Below are 21,682 nucleotides of genomic sequence, written 5' to 3' on the forward strand. Positions count from 1 at the left end.
ACACACAAAGTGCTCTGTTTTCTTAGCTTTGATACACTTATAGAGTTCAGAGGTGAGAGGGCTGGAGGTAACACAGTGTTTTTCCAGAGCTTTCTAACCACCTATATCTACTTCTACACACACAAGGAGGTCCAGATGGCTGTGTGGAGACAAAAACACTCTCACACACATACACACCCATACACACACATCCATGCTCAAATACAAAAGAAAAAACCCACACCATCAGCACTCATATGAGATTTGCTACCTGACATAAGGCCCTGCCAGTATTTAGGCATTGAGCCAAGTCAATGACCCAGTCTGCCATGTTTAATTATATTAGGCTTTAACATTAATTCAAGTCCGTGCTCGAATACTACCCGTAGATTATCCGACACAGTATTCGCCCCGAGAAGCCAAAGACTGCCCTAGGAGGGGGGTAGTTTGTGAACTGGCTACTAAATCTATCGCAGGTTAGATATCTGCAGCTGTGTGATGTGGGACCTTTACCCGAAAGGATTCATGATGCATAGTAGCTGATGTGTTCAGACCTCCTAAATCTCAGCCAGCTGAGAGCAGTCACATGTGATCAATGGCCAAATGTATCACTTGGAGCCAAGTACCGTCATCCACATGCAAGTATGTGTGTGTGTGTGTGTGTTTACGGGTGTTTGTGCGACCCCTTGCTACCCCGTGAGTCACGTTCTACGTTGTCTTTAGCGAGCAATTACAGCTGGAGCGACTGGAAAAGGTCAAAGCCGTCTAGCTATCAACACACTGCAACAAAACTGTCCACATCAGTGTGTGTGTGTGTGTGTTTGTGTGTGTGTGTGTGTGTGTGTTGTACCCGAAATGCCAGCGGCCACCACACTATCACAGCCGACCCTCGCCTGCCTCCACCGCCATCACCTCAGCGCTTGTGGCTAATCTGCAGCAATCCTGCATGATTGATGAGAGTTGGCAAGCAAAAGAGAAGCATTATGGGAATGAGGAAGTTGTATTATTGGAGAGGGAGCGTGACATTAAAGGTTTCAATGGCAACAGTTAGGCGTGATTACGTGTTTGGTCGAAAAGGATCATCTGCAGGACAGTTAATGATTGATGAGGTGCCCAGAACCCATTTTTCCTCTTATTATGGCCGTCTGGGTCACAGCACAGTAAACTCATTAACATTTACTCTACAGGCACCGTTGGGGAGAGGTACATGTTAATTATCTCCTGAAGCGTTGCGTAATAAAAAAGGATCACTCTGACTTTGGGGTAAAATTGTAAGTATTTTCTTTTTTATATCCAAAAAGGAAATTGTACTTCATTCCATTTCCCACCTACTGCTTATTAACCATATACTTTTTTAAATATTTTGATGACACCTGTTGTACATTAAATTGTGCCAAAACATTTTAAGAAAAATAAAAACAAACTAGACACTCTTTTCACTATTTCTATACAATATATCCATATTATTTTCTTTTTTTTTCACTTCTACTTGTGTCAATTAAATATGAAATGTGAATTATGTGAAAATCTATGTAGTACTGTTAAGAAGTTGCGGACCACAAATTACCTTTTAAAAAAAATATATTGATAGGCACAGTCTACTTTAGAAGGAGGTCTTACTGTTAACTGAAACTGGAAAGAAAACTATCTGACAAAATTGCTTATCTTCATTTCCTTAGTAAAAAGCATTGCATGTGTATCATTGCCCCCAGGTAGGACGAACATGTCTAAAGTGAGTCAGTTCATCGAGTGTTGCACCGAACAGGGGTCTTCTATCTGCGCAGAGGATCCTTTTGATGTAGGATTACCCCCTGGACAGGATGCCTTACTTTAAACTTTCAAGGTTCTACTTTTCATTATGGTGACATTTCCCTGAAAGAGAGTTATTCGCCCTTCCTCCTTGTCCTTGGCAAGTTTTCCTGATTATTCTCCATCGTGTTGCATCACAGTGGCATGATTCTGCGTGTCTTTTAAACACTTTCGAATTTAAAGAGTCTACTCCTTGAGGACGCTCTATGTTTAAGCTTCTGGAATCGTGTGTGACTGCCTGTTTTGTACCCTCCTTGCCTGCCATATTAGGGAACTATTTCCTGTTTATATGTATGCACGGCCCATTCCTCCAGATGGTGGGTAGTGCCGCTGTGAGCCAGTACACAGAGCAAGCAGGCGGAGAAAGGTGTGATTTGACAGACTTGTAACGTGCTCGATGGTGCCAGGCACACTGCTTTCCGTATCATAAAAACAGGCGACCTCCAATTACGTCCCAGCAGGATAATGCACCACTGTCTCGCTATATAACTGCCTGTCCATAAATCTCAATTCAGTAAAAAGGCTAACTGAATAAGATAGTTCCCTAACCTTTCAAAGTTAAATAAAGTGTATATATATTAAGCAGGAGTCATTTTTTTACATGATGGGTATCTCACTTTGAAACAAAGCTCTGCCCACACAGTTTCCTGCTGTTGGCATCCTCAACAACATTTAAGATGCATTGTTTACATTGCACTTAAATGAGTCATCTATTGTTAGCTTCTATTGTATATTTAAAAGCTATTGTTAATGTTCCCAAAGGATGTACAAACTCCACTCTAGCTTTAAATCAAAGCTAATTTATTACTCAAGAAGATCCTTTTTCTATTTTTTCTCTCCAGACATTTTCTATTTAAGACACTGCCGTCACAGGGGAATGTGGCCGTTTTGTTTTTGGGAGAATGGACTTAAAAGGAAATGTACCCATTAAACATATAAGTGGACACACAGTTGTTATTTCAAGGGTAAAATGTCCAAGTTTCCATTACTGGATGTTCTCTTGTGCCATTTGGCCAAACCCATGTAACCTTGTGATTGTGCACCATTGTAGACCAAAATAAGGAGTGTGCATTTCCTTAAGAGAAGGAAGGATGCCTTTTATTTTCTCTCACACACCGACATGCACCCAGGTCCGCCTAGTGTATTTCCCTCCTGGCTTTCCAATTTAAATGCAAATGTTCCCAAATCGGACTCCACAAAAGACGCGGAGGCACAAATCATTTGACGCAGCGATGAATTATATATTTTAATTAAGCAGCCAAAAAGAATCACGCCTATTCAGCCCTTTCCCCCCTTCACGAAGAAATGAATAAATAAATATGGAAGAAGAAGGAGGAGAAGAAAAAGAAAGGATCAAATGGGTGGAAACAGGGAGGAGGGTTCATATTGAGTTTGTGTGATTGCAGCGCTAACCGCCTGTGGGCTGTCATTATATGAGCGATCTGAAGCTGTCACATATCAAAACTGTATTGTCTGCTGATAGACGGGCTAAACACCCCCACAGTTTCAAGCACACCAACACACACACACACCCAGAGAATCCAAAATGCATGCAAACACACACATTATTTGGATTTTGAAACCAGCACTTGAAGAGCAGAGATGGGGATTGTGAGGCTCTGACAAGGGATGCAATTTTAATTTCACCCCCTGTCACTCTCCTCAATATCTGCTCAGATGAAATACATATGAGCTGCCAATCACTCACTCAAACAAATAGAAACACAAGCGCGCACACACTCAGTCTATCTCTCAATCACATGCACGCATGCAAACTTTTGAATCACAGGTGCAAACACACTCTTTAATATATTATAAAGTCAACAAATACTTTCTTCCCTTGAAAGAGTTCCCCAGTACGAACAATCAGACCCATAAAAACTGAGATGTGGAATACAAAGTCTCTATTGTTGATTTTTAAGCCTCAGAGATAGTTTGCTTCTTAAAATGCTTTGTTGTTGTGCTAAAAATATAAATAATATATAATATAATACAAATATATCCGATATAATCTAGCGTTTCAGAATCAGTAAATGCCAATTAACGCCACTTGATATTTAATTCTGGAGCAGTTTTACATTTCAGGTTAAAGGGCCCCTATTATGCTTTTTTCTGGTTTTCCCTTTCCTGAAGTGTGTTATATACTTTAGGTATTTGAGCATTTAATTGGTCTGCAAAGGCTGAAATCCCAAAGTTCCCTCCAGAGGGAGTTTCTCTCCCACCGGTACATTTACATATATTGTTTTCCAGGTAAACTGAACATACTGTGATATAACAGCTGACTGAAGAATGCACAAACTGTATCAGTATCTATGGTTTATATTTATACCTCTGCTGGGTGATACTTCTGTCTCTCAAATACTGGTGTCTTGTCAATAAGACAGAACAAATATCTAAATGTCTGTAAGACAAATGGACGTTTGTGTGACATACTCAATTTATGTTACTTGAAAACCCCAGAATTGTTTAACAAATAAAAAATGTACAAGAGCTTGATTTTTTTATACTTTTTTTAAAACATGATTTGATTTGTCGTCCATTCTCTAGTTCTTAAATATCTCTGAGTTTTATTGCCTTTTGACATGTCAGTGGTACTGTAAAAGCTTTTTAATGTTCTTGAACGTGTCTCTGTAATATTTCCAGATATGTTCCTATCTTCCCGAGTTGTTTAAACATGGTGTATTCTTGTTCAACCATTACAAATAGAGATGTGCAGAACATCATCTTAGGGAAAGAGACACAAGGATACAGAGTGAGGAAGAGTGTGATATGGCAGAAGAAAAGTGGAAAATAGTCAAAGGAACACAGAAAAAAGCTAACTGTGAAGCTAAACAAAGAGCAAGAGGTAATGGGAGATGACAGCGGTTTATAACAGCTGGAGACTTGCTTCAAAAGAACAAGGAAATTCACTTTCCCCTCTTCGCCTCTGTTTGGAAGCGCTCACTATTCGCATGCAGACACACACACCTTACTCAGCAGCGAGCAGACCCTAAGACAACCTTTGTCGGGTAAAGGAGAGACAGCTGGCTCTCTTACAGAGTGGAGGAGATGAAGCAGAGGCCAGACTTTAATGGAAGGATCTGGGTTCAAGCACCTTTGTTGGCAGGCATCCGCACTACTGAAGTGTCCTTGGACACGATGGTCAATCACTTTGAGCTCCCATGGTGCACTTATGTCGTAGCTGACCTTCTAGTGGAAGCGAGTAGTTAAAAATGTTTGTTTTTCAATCGAGTCTGAAGCTTGTTAATCACCGTTAATAAGCTTGTTAATCAGTGTTTTGCTGTGCTCACAAACGGTATCTAGTCACCTCTCCATTAGAACAACATGCTACACAGATGTACTAGCTAACAAACTTCATAATTTCAATATTTAAGAAAAGTTGAATGTGTGGGAAATGTGCGTAATAGCCTTCATGCCAAGAGTTGAGTGGGATAGGGATGCACCATTGATATCTGTTCTGCTAGATATGAAGCTTACTGCTGGTTGTCTTGAAACTGGTTTGGACCAACACAAAGTGTGGCATTTAAAGCCAAATAAATGCTACTTAATTTTATTTTTTTAAATGTGCTTGTTGTGCGGATCAAACAAATGACATATTAGGAGTTAGTAAGTAAGCTTTGGCTCAGTTGTAAAGTGGATTTAGTTAGCTAAACACAGAGCATGGCTAACCAGTTGTGTTGCTAAGATGCAGTAGGTCCGCCAGCTGGCTAGCAATTGTGTCATATTCACAACAGAGACGTTGGAGTTGCATCTGTTTACTCATCTCAACAAGGAAGCACAATAGATGTTTCACAAAATGCTGGACCAAAATAAAGCAAACACATGTATTTGCCAACATGTTGAACTATTCCTTTTAAAATTGAATAAGGAACAAATGCAAGAAAGTAAAGGAAGAAGGATCTCAAGAAGAGACACAAGTACGATGAAAAATGAAACACCTTTCTCCTCCTATGTCTTACCTAACCCTTAATAAACACGCACTTCCTACTTAAAAATAACATTTTCAGGTTATAAACGTGTTTTCAGGGAAGGCAACAATGAGTTGACGGCATGTTGTTCTACTTGAAATCTGTGTTTGTTTACAGTGTGCTATACCTTTAAGAGCTGCTGGCCAGAGCCCATCCCAGAGAGGATGGACCCATTAGGCTGATGAACAGAAAGGAAGAGACACATAAACAGAAGGAGAAAGAGAGAGAGAGGTTATACAGTGTAGAGGATAACAACAGTGAGAGAAAAAGTAAAGAAATAAGGGAGTTTGACGAGTTGGCAGGAGAAGGAATAGCAAAGAGGCCACAGAAGGGATCATAACGGTGAAAGGAGAGATACAGAGAGAGGACAGAAAGCAGCTATCTCTCCATCTCCTCCATGCTGGTGTAGGCGTCTATGGGTCTGTCTGTCAATCAGGACGTCAGGCGGACACACTCGCTCACCGACTCTCGCACGCGCTGACCCTGATGACTTTGCTCTGTGTGTGTCTACAGATGGCAAACCTTGTGACATCGTTGTGCTGTGTAGTTCTGGCCGCGGTGGTGGTAGCCTACGCTCAGAGGCGCAGTCAGCTCGGTGAGTACCTTCTTCTTTATTATACTGTTCAGGCCTACTCTTTTTGTTCGCTGTGACCTTTTCTCAAAAAGTGGCTGACATATTGTTCTATGCTCCTCTTTTTATCAAACTTTGCTGCTCTTATAACCCTCAATTCAGAAATGTCACCTTCTTTGTGTTCAAATTGTGCAAAATATTATCTTAAACTTGTTTTTATTTGTCTTTCATGGTTGTTTTCTGTGATTTAGTCTTCCATGGGTGATCTAGTCGTCCATGGGTCATTAGGGTAAGATGTAAAGTGTGTTTCTGTGTGATTTAGCTCTGTCATTTAGCCAGTTGCTGGTTACTCACTGTGAGGTCAAAGGTGTTGCAGAAAAGTGGAAATGTAACTGTGAGAAAGCCTTGGGGGAATTCACTTCTCCAGGCATACAAACAGCCACACAATAGCAGAACAAATTAGCTTGTCATCCATTGCTGCAAGGTGCTAATATTTTGGACACATTACCAACAAAGAAGCCAGTCAGGTCAATGGATGATCATGAGTGTTTCAATGGAGGGTGAAAAAAAGAAGCGGAAAAAGACCAACATAATGCGGTGATGGCTCTTCTCAGAGTTCACACAAGATGCATGACTATAAATTAAACCGCGTGTGTGTTTAACAGGGGAGTCAATTTGTCACTTGACTTTTTAGTGAATAATGGCCTTGGTCATTAGCCAATGAGTTCGGGTTGTTTTGAGTCAGCTGACCCAAAGAAAGATTCCCCAGTGACGCACATCACTGTCACGAGGGTCCTACACACACACAAGCACACACAGACATGCACAAACAGAGCAGAAATGGCTTAGGAAATAGGAATGTTGTCCTTAGGGATTAGGTGAAGGCAGCACAGAAGGTAGGTGAACGAGGGAGATGGAAAGACAAACAGAAGATGGAGAAGTGAATAAAGACTGGATGAAATTGAGAAAATTGAAAAAGGAATGAAAGCAAACGGAAACAGACGGATTGAGAATGAAAGTCAGGAGGAATAACAATTGATGCTAGATGGGAAAGAGTGCGGGGTAAAGCACTGGGAAATGAAACCCCTACTACTTCTTCCTCAAATAATCGTAAAAAGTTATTTACTGAATCAATGAATACATTTAAAAGGGTTTTATATGCATTATTTTATTTGTATACTAACATTTGTTTAAATATGAGAGTGCCTCAGGGACATGCACTGCAGTCCAACCCAAAACTTGACAATTCAGCCTGGAACACTTGACAGAAAGCCAATGGCATTTTTCCATTGGATTTCATATTTATGCAGCTAATAAGCTTGTCAACTGAGAAGTTTGTTATATTTAGCAAGTTATTCCGCATAGATGTACACCACTTTTATGATTTAAAGCTTTATTTCAATTGTCAGAAGAAAAAAGCTAACATTTCGCTACACGGCCACGTTTATTAACCTGTTAAGCCCGAGAGACTCCGGTACCGGGGTACTGCCGCAACATCTTGCAGGAAACAGTGTCTGAGGGCATGTTCATTTAATAAAACTATGAATGTTTTATATCCATGTAGCGGGAAGAAACTCATCTAGCCCACAATGCTAACACTGAGCCTCTGAATTAGCAACGAGCGAAAAATGCTAACACCTTACTGCACCGAAAATCACTCACAAAACCTTATTATTTATCTTTTCACCACATCCAACACATTGATTCACATCGTGAGGTGACACAGAATCTATTGACACCGACATTACCACTGAATTATACGTATTTGCGACGTTATAAGCAAAAACGGACATCAAAACAGGTGACGCTAGGTAGCTAAAAATGCTAACATTTTTACCTTGGCTCTGTAGTCTCTCCAAAGTGGTCTTCAATGGCATTAAAATGATAAAAACGCTGCTGAAGTTAATCCATAGGTTAATCTAATGTGTCTGTGTCCCTTTGAAATGATTTCTGATAATCCATAAGCATTAAAACTGCTTTCCGTTTCCAGATGTCAAAGCTAGAGATAGGTCCACTCTGATGCAAAATTACATGCGCGAAGCCCCCACCTTTTCTCTTCACAACGTGTGTGTGTGGGGGACTCCCCCTTCGATTCTATTGGCTCTAACGGTCAGAAAGAGGTGTCAACCATCAAAATCGAGCAAGGGTGGCCAGAGATATGGAAAATCCACCCAAATGACCCCAGAAGTGGTTTCTTTTTGCTTAATCTCTCTAAAAAGGTCAAATGTCACTTGTTTTGCATCAATCTTGATACAGGGTACTTATTATATGTTGTACTTTGGATTCCTAAAGCTTTTAGTCTACTAACCCATCATCCAAGGGTGGTTTTCACTATAAGTAAAAAATAATTTTTGGACGGACACTATAATTTACAGTTTTTTACTATGTAAAATCTGAATTTTCTTTAAAATAAAAAACATCTATATTGATTCTGACTTTTCTACATCCAACTCACAGGTTTGTCATTACTTTGAGAAAAAAGATTATTAATTTAACCCTTTTAGAAGGGAAGATATGGTCATTTGTTCTGGGAATGTCATTTTCGAGCCTGAGACCTGAAAAACAGGCTCAAGGCTTAACAGGTTAACCACATTTAGCCACCTGTTAGCATCGCTATCTTTAAGAGACGTACAATCTTCAACATTTAGAAATGTACTATTTACTGACAAAAGTTAAAATATTTGAACCTTGTGTTAAGGACTGACTTTATTTTTATCAAATGTATAACCCAATCTAAAAACATGATATACTTTGAAACAAGGATATACCTGCCGTGCTAATATGCTAACTCGCTTTCGTGTCATATCATCCTTGCCGCATTTAAAAATGTAATGCAACTTTTTTCTACAGACATCCTTGTGTTTATATGATACTAAGTTTTTTGTTTTAACCTAAGCTGTCTTACTGATTACACCTCCTTATCTATTTTTATATTTTTTGCGCTATGCCTAAAAGCAGAATTGAAGAGAGCATTCAAAAGGAAAGAAAGAAAACAGTGAAAGGGCAACACTTAAGGGAATAAGAGATATGGAGAGAGGGAGGAATACATATTACCCGTAGAAGAAAGAGAGCTGTCAGGTCTATCTTTGGGCATAATTGTGTGTGTGAGGAGGGGGTGTCTGTCACTTTCTTATATTTTTCTTGCTATAAGAATCAGCTGCCGAATGCACACTCACACACACAACCCACACCTCAATATACAGTATGTCATAAGTTACTTAACATCAATTACAGTTATGTAGATTTGCAAGCAAAAACGTACACACAAACATATATACACAGATCATTCAACACACACACACATCATCTGCCTGTCTTGGAAAGTGCCTTGTTTCACTGACAAATCTCGTATCCAGTTTGATTGACAGGTTGTCCCACTTGGCCAAAAGAGCATGCAACACACACACACCACACACACACACACACACACACACCACACACACACACACACACACACACACACACACACACACACACACCCACACACACACACACACACACACACACACACACACACACACACACACACACACACACACGTAGTCTATACATAGGGGTAGAAAGAGGATGAGCTCTCTTGTTAGGTCTGACTCAATTTGTACAAAAAGGCCCTTACAGAGGAAGGCACACACTGTCTTCATTTGTACTAATGCGTGTGACACGGAGTGTATAGGAAATCCATTTGGGACTTCATAATTAATGACAGCAGTGCGTACAAAGACAATAAGAAACACGGGTAGAAATCACCCTCAGACTGAGTCATGCAAATAGATACAAGCTCCAAGTACACAGAAGTCAATGTTGTCTCGGAGGGAGGATCAGATGGGAGGTGAAAGAGAGCCAGACACACGAGAGGGTGGAGCAAGACGGGGCGGAGAGACGGAGAAGCAAACATGACAACAGATCATTGACAACAAATTGTGAGTATTAGATAAGAATGATCATGAAGACATACATATTTGAAAAAAGTATCATATAAGGGAATCTGTTGTTACCCCTTTTGTGTCAAATAAATGTGTTTCTTAAATATTAATTTAAAGAATCATAAAACATTACAAATAATAGTACTATATTTGAATGTACATGGCATTTTCATACACAACATGCAGCTGCAATTGCTCTAGAAAAGTACAAATGCTAATGTGACAAATTAAAACAAGAGCAAACAGACAATAGACTAGAAAATGAAAAGACAATAGATGATCAAATATATAGGGAAATAAAATATATTTTTATATATAACGCTAATTTTAGAAATAGTTTGCAGCTGATTTGTAGTTCAGGAAAGAAAATATTTCACCTCTTCTCTCAATTGGATTTCTATCCTCGAACAAGTGTTGTTTCTCCTATAACCCGAACACAAACAAATAAACTAGAATGGCAGCAGGAAGACCTCTGCCCAGGCTGTTTCCATTGGTGAAGAAAATTATGTGTGTGTCCGCTTCCAAACACTCATTTTCTCCTTAGCCAATTCTTCACCCATTCCACCAAGTTTCGTGAACATTGGGCAGTATTTCATGTAGCATTTGTAACATACAGCCAAACAAACAAACAAACCCGAAATGGAAATCATAACCTCTTTGGTTGAAGTAAAATAGCTTCATTCATTAATTTGCATGCATTTAAATAACGTCAAGGTTATAAAGGATACTCCTGGGACCTGCAATTAGCCATATATTTAACTGACAAATGTACTATATGTCATTTAAAGTATGTTTCCACCAGTATCGCATAGTTTCTTCAGAAACAACACTTTCCCGCAGCAGCAGAGAAACTATTTTTCTAATACCAAGGAAAGTTCATTGCATGTGTCATTTCCATTCAGCGTTTGTAATGTGATTTATTTTGACTCAAATGAAAAAAGAAACTCCAGCACAGAAGCTTTGGCAGTGGAAACGACAGACCCTTAATGAAACATCACTTTAAACAACAGAGGAAAAAGAAAATAATTGAAAGCCATAAACCCGCAGAGAGAAAGGGATTGAGAATCAGAGGTCGTGCCAATTTACGCTTCCTTGAATATGAATCTGACTTTTGATTGCCGGTGAATTATAGACAATGAGGTGGTTAGAAAGGGGTAGCCTCCGGGGGGGATATTGTGTGGGTGGGAAAGACACAAGACAGATCCGGGGGAAAGACATGAGAGAATACTGAACAGATGACAGATGAAGAGACTATATTTAAAGAGTGTGGGAGAAATGGAGTCATGGAGGGGCAATGCTGATAACAGTCAGATATTTAGACAATATGTTTTATAGTTTATAAATACACACATAATCCCTGTTATTCTAATGTAAAGGCAAAGCCTTAGGCGCTTTCACACCTGAGTACTTTTCCCCGCACTTTTCCCTTTTAGTTCCGATAGTTCCTGGGATTTTGCGTTCACACCAAAAAGAGAACTTAGTTCATGAGAACTTTTCCCCCTTTTCAGTCCCTGCTAGAGAGCAGGTACTTTCCTGGGGAGAAAAAAGTTCCAATTTCTGATTGGCTTGGCGAATTGCAAACCACGCCCCGTAAAACTCGGAAAAGTTTTGTGATGCCGCCATTGTATTTGCTGGCATTACATTATTAGCATTAGCATTAACCTCGCGCACCAACGCAGAGAGACTAACTTATGGCAACACAAAAAAAAGTCCCCAACTCCGGGGACTTCCGGCCGGGGACTTCGGGTGGCAGTATACGCCGTGAAGTTTGCGGCCTGCCAGTAAACCCAAAGCAGAAGAAGAAGAAGAAGAAGTGACGTCAGCAGCTTCATTTGCGTAATCTTCCCTTAGGGATTTATTCCGGTGTGAACGCGATCTGCTCTTTAGTTCCATGGGGGAACTAAGGCTGCCTTTACACGGGAACGTTTGCGTTTATGCACAGTATGCGTTTTCAAAAAAGTCTTCCGTTCACATGCATTTGTTTCATTTAACGTGTCTGTTCACACGAGACCGCTGGAAACGCTGTAGTACATATGCCGGGACTGTAAGTGGCGCTGTACTTCCACACGAGACCGCTCGAAAGTGCTGGACACGCTGTAGTACATATGCCGGGACTGTAGGTGGCGCTGTAACTTCCGCCACAAAATACACCAAAAGCAGCGAAGACGACCCCGGAGCAATGTTGCCATGGCTACCCTTCTGTTTATGCCCCGCGGTGGATTTAGCAACATGTAGTAGTTCATGTAATTCTCCATGTCCACTTGTTGCTGATGGTTGTGGGAGAGGAGCTGTAGATGTTGTACTAACATCTGTAGCATGGTCAGTAGCAGTAGCACTAGCAGTAGCTACTGACAGTAGCTACTGGCCATGCTACAGCAGTGAGCAGCAGAGGCGGGGAGAGGTGGGGCTATCGTTATTTTTTCAGGAAATTATCGCATAGAGGCGATTACACGGAGCCGTTTGAGCCCCCAGAGCGTTTTGTTTGCAAATCTATCCACCTTGGGACCCGTTATCGTTTGTGGGGTCCGTTTCTATCGTTTTGTTACGGCCTCGTGTAAATAATAGGGCTATACGCAAGAGAAACTATGCGGATACAAGCCGTTTCGTTCTCGTGTAAAGGGGGTCTAAGTGCTGGCACTAAGACCCCCTTTACACAGGAACGTTTGCGTTTACGCACCGTATGCGTTTTCAAAAAAGTCTTCCGTTCACACGCATTCGATTCATTATATTATATAGTATAGTATATATAGTATAGTATATTATATATATATATATATCCTTAAGAAGGATGCTAAATAGCCACCTTAAAACCTTCCTTTGATTAAGGAGTAGGCGAAAAACATACCTTCAAGGATCCATTTGTATTCTTTAGTATTAGATGGAAATCAGATAAATACATGGTTTTAATGCAAACACATGTATAGCTTTATAGTCATGTGTCTTTGACTGTGTAATGTGTCTTTGACTGTGTATATATATACATATTTGCACACATATTTTTATATTTTACATACATTTGTTTTTATATTCAGGATTGTGGGAAACAATATTTCGATCTCTCTGTCTGTACACACAGGAAGATTTACAATAAAGTTGACTTTGACTTTTTTTTACTTTGATAGTCCCAAAGTGACGAGGTGAGCGACTTCAGTATTTGGGTCATCAAATATTCACACAAATGCAGATTTTATAGCTTGTCCAGACACTGTACAGTCATATATTTAATTGCAGCTTGAATTCATATAACAGCCTCTGCAGTACACATGTTAAAGCTGTCCTCAAAGAATTGGTTGAACCTTTCAAAATGATATCAACTACAGTTGTGCCCCATAGGAAAACATTCCCTACATGTTCACACGTAAACAGTCAGAAAAACGATATTCTTAATTTAAACTACACACGTTCCTCTTGGCTGCTCTTGATGTCTCTGTTCCTTCCAGATAACTCTATACCAAACCATCCCTCACATTACATACAATGGGAATCCTCTCATGCATCGAGAACCTGAAGACTGATCACAAACACGGCCAAAACAAGCCTTTATTTTCTCGCACTATTCGTCTTAATCTCACTTTGTCTCTCTTTGCATCTCTTATAGTCTCTCTGTTTGCCCTGATTCCTTCTTCATCTGTCTCTCTGCGTGTTTCTCCCTCTATCTCATTTAAACCCTGAGATATACCAGAGTGTCCTCGCCAAAGCAATACAATGTCATTAACAGGGTGCCTTACACAGTAAATACTAAGAACAAGCACAACATGAATACCAATGAGCATTGGGGGGGGGGAAAACAAAAGGGAATTAGACACAGGATGACGGAGATCTGGTGCAATTGAGATTGTTTTCTTTCAGTTTGAGTGAATTTCCTATTACAGTTTTTCGTTTGTTTATGACATCCTCGCCCCCACCAGCACCGTCTTGCCCTGCAGTGTGTGTGTGAACATGGTGACATCATGCTGTTGACGGAGAGAGCAAGTTATTTATGGGAGTCCATATCCTGATTGAGAGACAAACGCCCCCACTCATAATCATTCCCTCCATCTTTCTCCCTCCCTCACTCCCTCTTAAGTATTTTATATGCCTCTCTATTTCCTCTCCCTTCTCCCATCTCTCCTTATTCTTCCTCCACTTCACTGTCCGCATCCTTGTCTTCCCTTTCCTTCATATCCACCGTCCTCCTTCCTTTTAATTTCTTTATATTACTTCCTGTCTCCGGATCGTTTTCCTCCTCCACTCCACCTCCTCCCATCTCTCACTCCATCACCCAAGTGGTCAACGGCAGATTTATCGGCCATGACATCATCAGCCGCTGACGCTATACACTGCCGTCACCAAATGTTTTTGTTTGATGCTGAGCTTCTTCGCCTCACACCCATTCCATCTAATTAGTATGGACAGAGAGGGGAAAGGAGAGGCAGAGGCAAGAGAGAGCGAATAAGAGACAGCGGGGGAGTAGGAGGTTAACTCTCACACTAATTAAATTGGTATTACAACTGTCAAAGCTGTATTTATGTCTTGCACGTTCAACACATGATGCTATGAGTTCTCCTACATGCCTGGGCGTACGCTTTGCTACACTATAGCCTTATTTACCCACACCCATGCCATGTTAAGTGTTCAAATTCAATTAATACTTGCGTTTCTTTAACCCCGTCCCTTCATGTTTGACAGCCACGTTTAATCGAATTTACTTGCATGTGCACATACAGGCGGACACAATTAGCAGGAATAGCTACTGCACTCCATAGACAGTAGTTAGTAGATCTCTATTATTTGATGTACTATTATGTAATAGTGTCTTTTCAGGTCATTTTCTATTTGTTCACTCATTATACCTAGTCTTTACATGTCAGAAAAGTGAGAATTCATCATAACTCTAGCTTATAGTCCGTAAGCAAATGTAAGATATCACGTAGGGATAAAAGTTACTTCTGTAATTGCAGAGACCTTTTGTCTTAATGCAGCATTTTGATGAACTTGTACCACACATTGGTGCATTTCTTGTTCAAGGGATTTCCATAGTAACACAGAAGCAAATATAATCACAAGCCATGTAAGACAAAGTCATTTAGGTCTTTATGACAACACAAAGAGATGTAAGACTATTAAGTTTCATGCTGGCCAAAAAAAAAGACACATTTTAGGCAAAGATAGAAAGAGACTAGATGTCATTAATTATTCATGAAACGTAACTACTACTGTAGATAAGTAAATAAGCAGAGAGACTGATGTATGTGTGTGCATGTGTAAGCCATGTATGTGCCGGCAGGGAACCTCTATGGCACTCATTATCCTGAGTAGCACTCAGTGTAATCAGTGTTCCCTGTTTGGCACGCTGTCTGTATTAAATTCAAGATGGAGCTCAACCGATTGATTGACTGACTGGATTGGCAGATGGATTACAGTCAGACTGACTGGATGACTGGCAGGGAGGCGAAGTGAAGCACGACTAATCCTATTCAGTCACGGCTTTGAAATGCAAGAGACAATGGAAAACAGGCCAAAAAGAAGACAACAATAGCATTTTATTGTAATTGTTCTTCTACTTTATATTCATGTTTCCCGGTTTTAAGAATGCTTGGTTTTATTTGTAATTTTATTTTCTCTTACCAAATTATAGATCTTCTAAAGTGAAAGCAACAATATCACATTTAAAGTTCTACTTTTATTATTTATACAGTTCTGTGTGCCTCAAACAATCCATAAGGAAATACAATAACGAGATAAAGGAGTTTTTTTTTTGCACTTTAATTAAATATGCTGTTTGTTTACCCAAGTGGGATCACTAGCCAAATAAATGCCATTATGGAAACCAATGCAACCCCAACCCTGAGCCACTTGATTCACCAGCTGATTGCACTGTTGGCTGGCTCCATGGTTGACAAAGTGTTTAGTCAGCTGATTGGCGGACAAGTTCTTGTTGGTTTGCACAGCGTAACAGTATCACATTCCTTCTGGAGCACCTCCAAGCGGGAAGATTGAGTGACTAGTTGGCCGACTTAGTGCCTGTCTGATTCCAGTCGCACTGAGAAGATACAGCAGTGGATTGAGTGGCTGATTGACACTGATATCGAGGTTACATTGTTGCCTTTGGAGTGGGGTTTAGATTATACTACTGGATGTTTAACTGATGGATTGGGAAAGAGGTATTTAGGAGAGGGACAAAAGAACAATTGTTCATATCTTTTTGAGTGCTAATGCAATACACTGTAAGTGGCTTCGGGAGAGAGAAGGGAGAGGAGGAAGATGTTGCAATACTAGCGAGATACTTGCGACTTTTTAAAGAAAAGAGAAATAGAAACAGTGTAGAAAGTTTTTAGTTGAAACAAATACAGAGAGGCAGAGAAAAAATAGGACAGTTGGCAAATGTTGTTTTCTTGGATTGGCATGAGTACTGTTAACAGGGCCTCTGATAAGAAGTGATGAAAACAAGTTGCTTGACATGTTAGGCCATTCATTACGGTGGTTATATCTCTATCTTCAGCAAATTACTCATGGTATTGGCACTAAATTGGAGCTACATTAGGCAAAAATGGATATTTTATCAACCTGCTATGACAAATAAAGATGCCCCTACTTGGACACAGAAACATTTTCATCCTTTTTGTCAATCAGCTTGCATTTTCTCTCCTAAATATGTGCCATTTATAGTAAATCTGATTGATAGACAAAGACAAAATGTGAGATATGAGGACACGCATATCCACGGATTCCATTATTGTTTAGTAGTGAATAGTAGTGTCAGTTATTGGTCCAGCATTGACGCGGGGTTCCCGACTGTCTGATACAATCTGTCTGGTAATGGGCCATTTCCAACCAATCACCCTCCTTTATTCTAAGATACGGAATCTCCCCATCTCACTGTCTGAGGCGGACTGTGTGTACACGTGCATGCATGTCCTAACCAGCTCTTCAAACTCATGTATTTAATAAAAGGGATTCATAGTAAGGTTGTTTTTCATTGATGGCTCCTTCCCAAAACAGAATTCGAACCATTACATTACCAACACACTAAAGGGTCAAGATATTGCAGAATCCAGTTCCTTTGCAAAATCACCCCCCATGACATTGTGCCTGTGTCCTTGTAAAATTGAAAAGGACAAGAACACAAATTAATGAACAACATGTTTTTTTCACTGCCTGTCTTCATCAACCTCATCCTCATAACTTCCCGCCTCTATTAAAATCACTTTTATCAACACCATTTAACAAAAGTGACTCCCTTGATCTTTGACACTCGCCACCTTTTTCTTCCTCTTTCCTTGTCTCTTTCTCTCTCCACTTGCACTTCTGTCTTTGAAGCACACTCTCAAGATGAAAAACGGATGTAGGACGAGCAGGTGAAATTATTTTCTCGAGCAGCATTGTACTGCACCAGCGTGCTCTCACAATGGCTAGCACAATTCATCAACAGAGCAAAATGATGTGGCTGTGCTGCTGCTGGTTTGTGTGTTGCTTAATGTGAGTCATTATTGGAAGTGTATTCTAATGAGGCTTACAGCAGGTCACAGTCAGCCGGTGTTTAATGACAAATAAATAGTGAACAGAGTGCTGCAGGGGCCTCAGGGTCAGACAGCATTTAGCATTTTTGAAATGGAACAATACATTTTTGTTACTGAGAGTTGTATTCAGAGTTATGAGCACACAAACATGTAAATGCAAATTCTAAACATACAGCAGCGCTATGATTGTGTGTGACATACCTGTTTCTCTATCTTACAATATGAGTTTATGTTATGTATATTTTTATAATCTGATTTACCTAACAGTCTCACTTTGTGTTTGTGATAGTGTGTGGGTTAACACATATGTGACCCCCCCACATACTTTCTATTTCTTCTGCATGTTGAAGTGTGCACGTGCGGCTGTCATAATGCCCTGATTAACTTTCCACTTCCCTGTTGTGCAGCTAATACGTGGAGTTGTATGTGTGCAGGCATTATAGTAGCAGAGGGAAATAAAAGTAGAGCTACATATTTAGGGAGATTAAGAATTTTAGATCAAGTAATTACTTCTGAGGAAGCAGCAGTTCAAACATACTGTGTTTGGCTCTAAGACTCTCAATGTTATTATAAGGGCCTCCTGCATGGACGTAGAGATGCATCTTTGGATGTATATTATCTTGTAGAAGAGCTATATATATTTAATTTATTGTGTTGCACTTCTGCTTTCATAGCGATTCATCTTCAATGTCATGTGATAGCTCAATTATTTTAATGTAAAGTCACTGCCTATGAAATTGAAATGAAAGTTAATTTGTTTGCCTTATTATTTTTGATTTATTAAAAGCTCTCCCCTGATATTCACATAAAGTAAGAATGGAGTTATTGTTTATTCTTGCTGGAAACAAATTGACCATGTGTGGCAATACGATGTGTAACAAGACTACTACCCACACATTCTGCTAATGGAAAACCAAATAATAATGGAATGGTCCAAAATAATATATTTCTTTTTTAGATTATGAAAGAAAAAGTATCGGATACTGTCCACAACATCTGCCGATGGAAAGCCAAACTAAAGAAAGTCTAGTTGCACACCGGTGTTCCATTCAGTGAAAAGCAGCATAAGGCAGAGTCGATTATTGGAAACAAAAGAGCCGCCTGCACTTTCAAAGAAATCAACTTAACAAATCAATGTATTTTAGTCATTAAAAAAGGCATTTCATTTGTAAATGAACAGAATGTCCCCTCTACTCAATTGAGTGACCATTTGCAAGATGGATTTTCTGTTCCCAGAGCCATTTTGTTGAATCCAACCCATTAAATCTCAAGTTGTGTTTTCCCTTGCCATTAAAAAATCACTGAGACCCCACTAGTTCCCCCAATTCCCCCTGATAGACTGTTCAATATGTTGATGTTGCCAGGAACATAATGTGATTCCAGCCATCATGAGAATAGTTTTTGGCTAATGTGGCTTTGCAATAAAACTTGGTTCCAAGACATTGGAACTAGATCACCATAGGCTTAAAAGGGGTCTCGGACCCCTCAATGGTGCAACTCTTCTAAATATGCACATTTAATTGGATCTATTGTGGAGATAAATACTTCAGCGTGACGCACTGTGGGCAGAAAGTAGGAGAGTGGCAGGGGGGGAAGATTGCAATGTATCACATTGAACTCGAGTTTCATTTAATTCAGCTCAACTTTATTGTCATTCCTATCAACTGAAGTCATTCCTCTTAACTCAAGTGCACAGAATAACAACGGAAAACAATTGGAGTGTGGCTGCAAACAGATTGGAATGAAAACCGAACAATAAACGTCAAGACAGAAACAAAAATAGACAGCTATAACAATTATTATGTCAACACTAGTGCAAAAGTAACTGGCGCATAGGACTTTATAATAACAGATAAACAAGATGTAGCTTTAAAGGGGCTGTTGGAGGGAATATAAATTGTTGCATTAGGTCCATGCAACACTTCACAAGATTAAGTAAAAAACGTCTTGGCATACAAACTGACGAAACCCAGCCTCATTGTATTCAGATAGGAATATTCTAAATGGAGCAGATAACTGTGTGTATGATGTATGAAAGCCGTAGAAACGTATTTCTCATTTTATAGTAAAATGAACAAGAACAACATTGGTTTAATTTGCTTTAGTGTGGAGCCCTTGCAAAGTTTAATACCAGTCAAAATATCCAAGTTAAGTCATGTGCTCTTGAGGTAGTTCACATGACTTTTAGCAAGTACGTGTAACACCAATCGTGCCCATCATGAAAACGTTGTAAGGGTCTATTTGAATTTGGTACAATTAATCTAAAGCTTTTGTCTACAGCTGCATTTACGTGACACAACGGCAATGTCAGCACAGAGACATTTCACTGCGTATCATGTGAATGCAGCTTAAGAAATAATACCTGGAGTGAATTCGATCTGTCATTGCTTGGAGGGCTTGGTTTCTGTCAGGATTATATTTGTTCCTAGTGTAGTCTGAAATCTCACAGGTTTCTCCTGTACTGTCACTTTGTTCCTGAGTCTCTGTCACTTTCTATCTCTTTAGAAAAACTTTTGGAAAAGAGAAGTTTCTAGGTATATGACAACACTTTAAGCCAATACCTGTGTAGCAAAGAAACCCAGAAACATTGACTGAACTTAAAAAGAATATTTCTGAAAGAGTGGTGTGTCCTTGTAGAGGAGAGGCAACAAAAGAGAATAAAGCAGAGGAGAAGTGTGTCCATATTGTTGTCTGTCTTTTACCGTATGTGTTTTTGTCTATTTATTGCCCGTGACATTGTGCAAGGACGGTCCTATCTCCTTTGGTAGAAGTGTGATTTCCTGTGTAGGAATGGATTCATACGGAAAACCATTAGCTCCCCAAACCTTCATGCTGTATTGTCTGGGGACAATAGCCTCCCTGCTCTCTTTTCAAATTCAAATTCCAGTAGCTTTCTTGTCCATCACGCTGACAACACAATGCCTACAGCTCAGAGATATTGAAAGTCCACGCGGGCTTAAAGAATAGTGGCGGTGACAAGAAACTCTTCCCATGGGAGAAAATATGCACGTACATAAAAAAACACACCGACTTATACATACGCACACTCATTTTGTTTTCTAGAAATAATTACTTTATGGGCCTGTGCATTGGCTGAAGTCCATTGGGGAGCCTTTGAGTCGCTGCATGAGGAGTATTAGCATTGCAGAGCAGATTTCTTGATGCATCACAGTGAGTAACGCTGTGTTTGTGCATTTGTAGTCATTAGAGCTTAGTGCAGCAGTAAAAACAAAACATTGTTTTTTAATTTTGTCCTTCATTGCACTTGGAACGTTTTTTTTAAACCCATTTTTCTACATAATCCTTAAGAAACTCTCAACCAAACCAATAGGTGTGACTTTAATATTTGTATAAACATTTGAAAGTGCTTACAGCTTTTAACATGCTTCATGTGTTGTGCTATAACGCTATAATAAGAGAACCAAAAATATCAGGAAGAATATAGAGCAATATTTAACTATATAACCCATTTAGTCGAAGTGTGTCACTATGATGATATATTAAGGCCATCGTTGGTAATACAAAGTAACTTAGAGAGCAGGGGGAGGGGTGATATTTGAAGAAAAACTGTATTTTTCAAGATTAAACCTATAACTTTACAAGAACAAATTAGGATATTATGTGAGATTGAGAAGTCGTACATTTGTGAGGATTAAAGTCCAAACATAACTCAGATTAAATTCATATATGTACTGGAAGAAGTGTGTTCACTTTCTCCTCAAGTAACCACATCACTTGATTTGTGCTCAATGTTTAGTAATTCACTATGGCCCTAAGCAGTCACAGTGTAATACCTCAAACACATTATAATAATTCAAACCCTAAAGCAGGCTCTAAAATTCCAGTGAGTGTTTTTGCCTCAAGTTTTTTCAAGTATCCTAATGTTTTGGAGTTTGAACCATTGTTAATAGAAAACAGGCTGGCTCTGTACAA

General features: G+C 39.6%; 1 protein-coding gene across 4 annotated transcripts in view; it reads left to right on the plus strand.

The window, feature by feature from the left end:
• Window positions 1-21,682, plus strand: part of cntfr (ciliary neurotrophic factor receptor) — a 219,461-nt gene that overhangs the window by 78,629 nt on the left and 119,150 nt on the right. For 2 of the 4 annotated variants that reach the window (XM_034125970.1, XM_034125971.1), the window contains one exon: window positions 6,270-6,351. In XM_034125970.1, the coding sequence (XP_033981861.1) occupies window positions 6,270-6,351 (82 nt within the window). Of the gene's footprint in view, window positions 1-5,987; window positions 6,352-21,682 lie in introns of those variants that run through there. The other 2 variants (XM_034125969.1, XM_034125968.1) reach the window with 2 other exon arrangements.

This window comes from Trematomus bernacchii, unplaced genomic scaffold, assembly GCF_902827165.1.
Source record: "Trematomus bernacchii unplaced genomic scaffold, fTreBer1.1, whole genome shotgun sequence".
In the NCBI taxonomy this organism is placed as follows: Eukaryota; Metazoa; Chordata; class Actinopteri; order Perciformes; family Nototheniidae; genus Trematomus; species Trematomus bernacchii.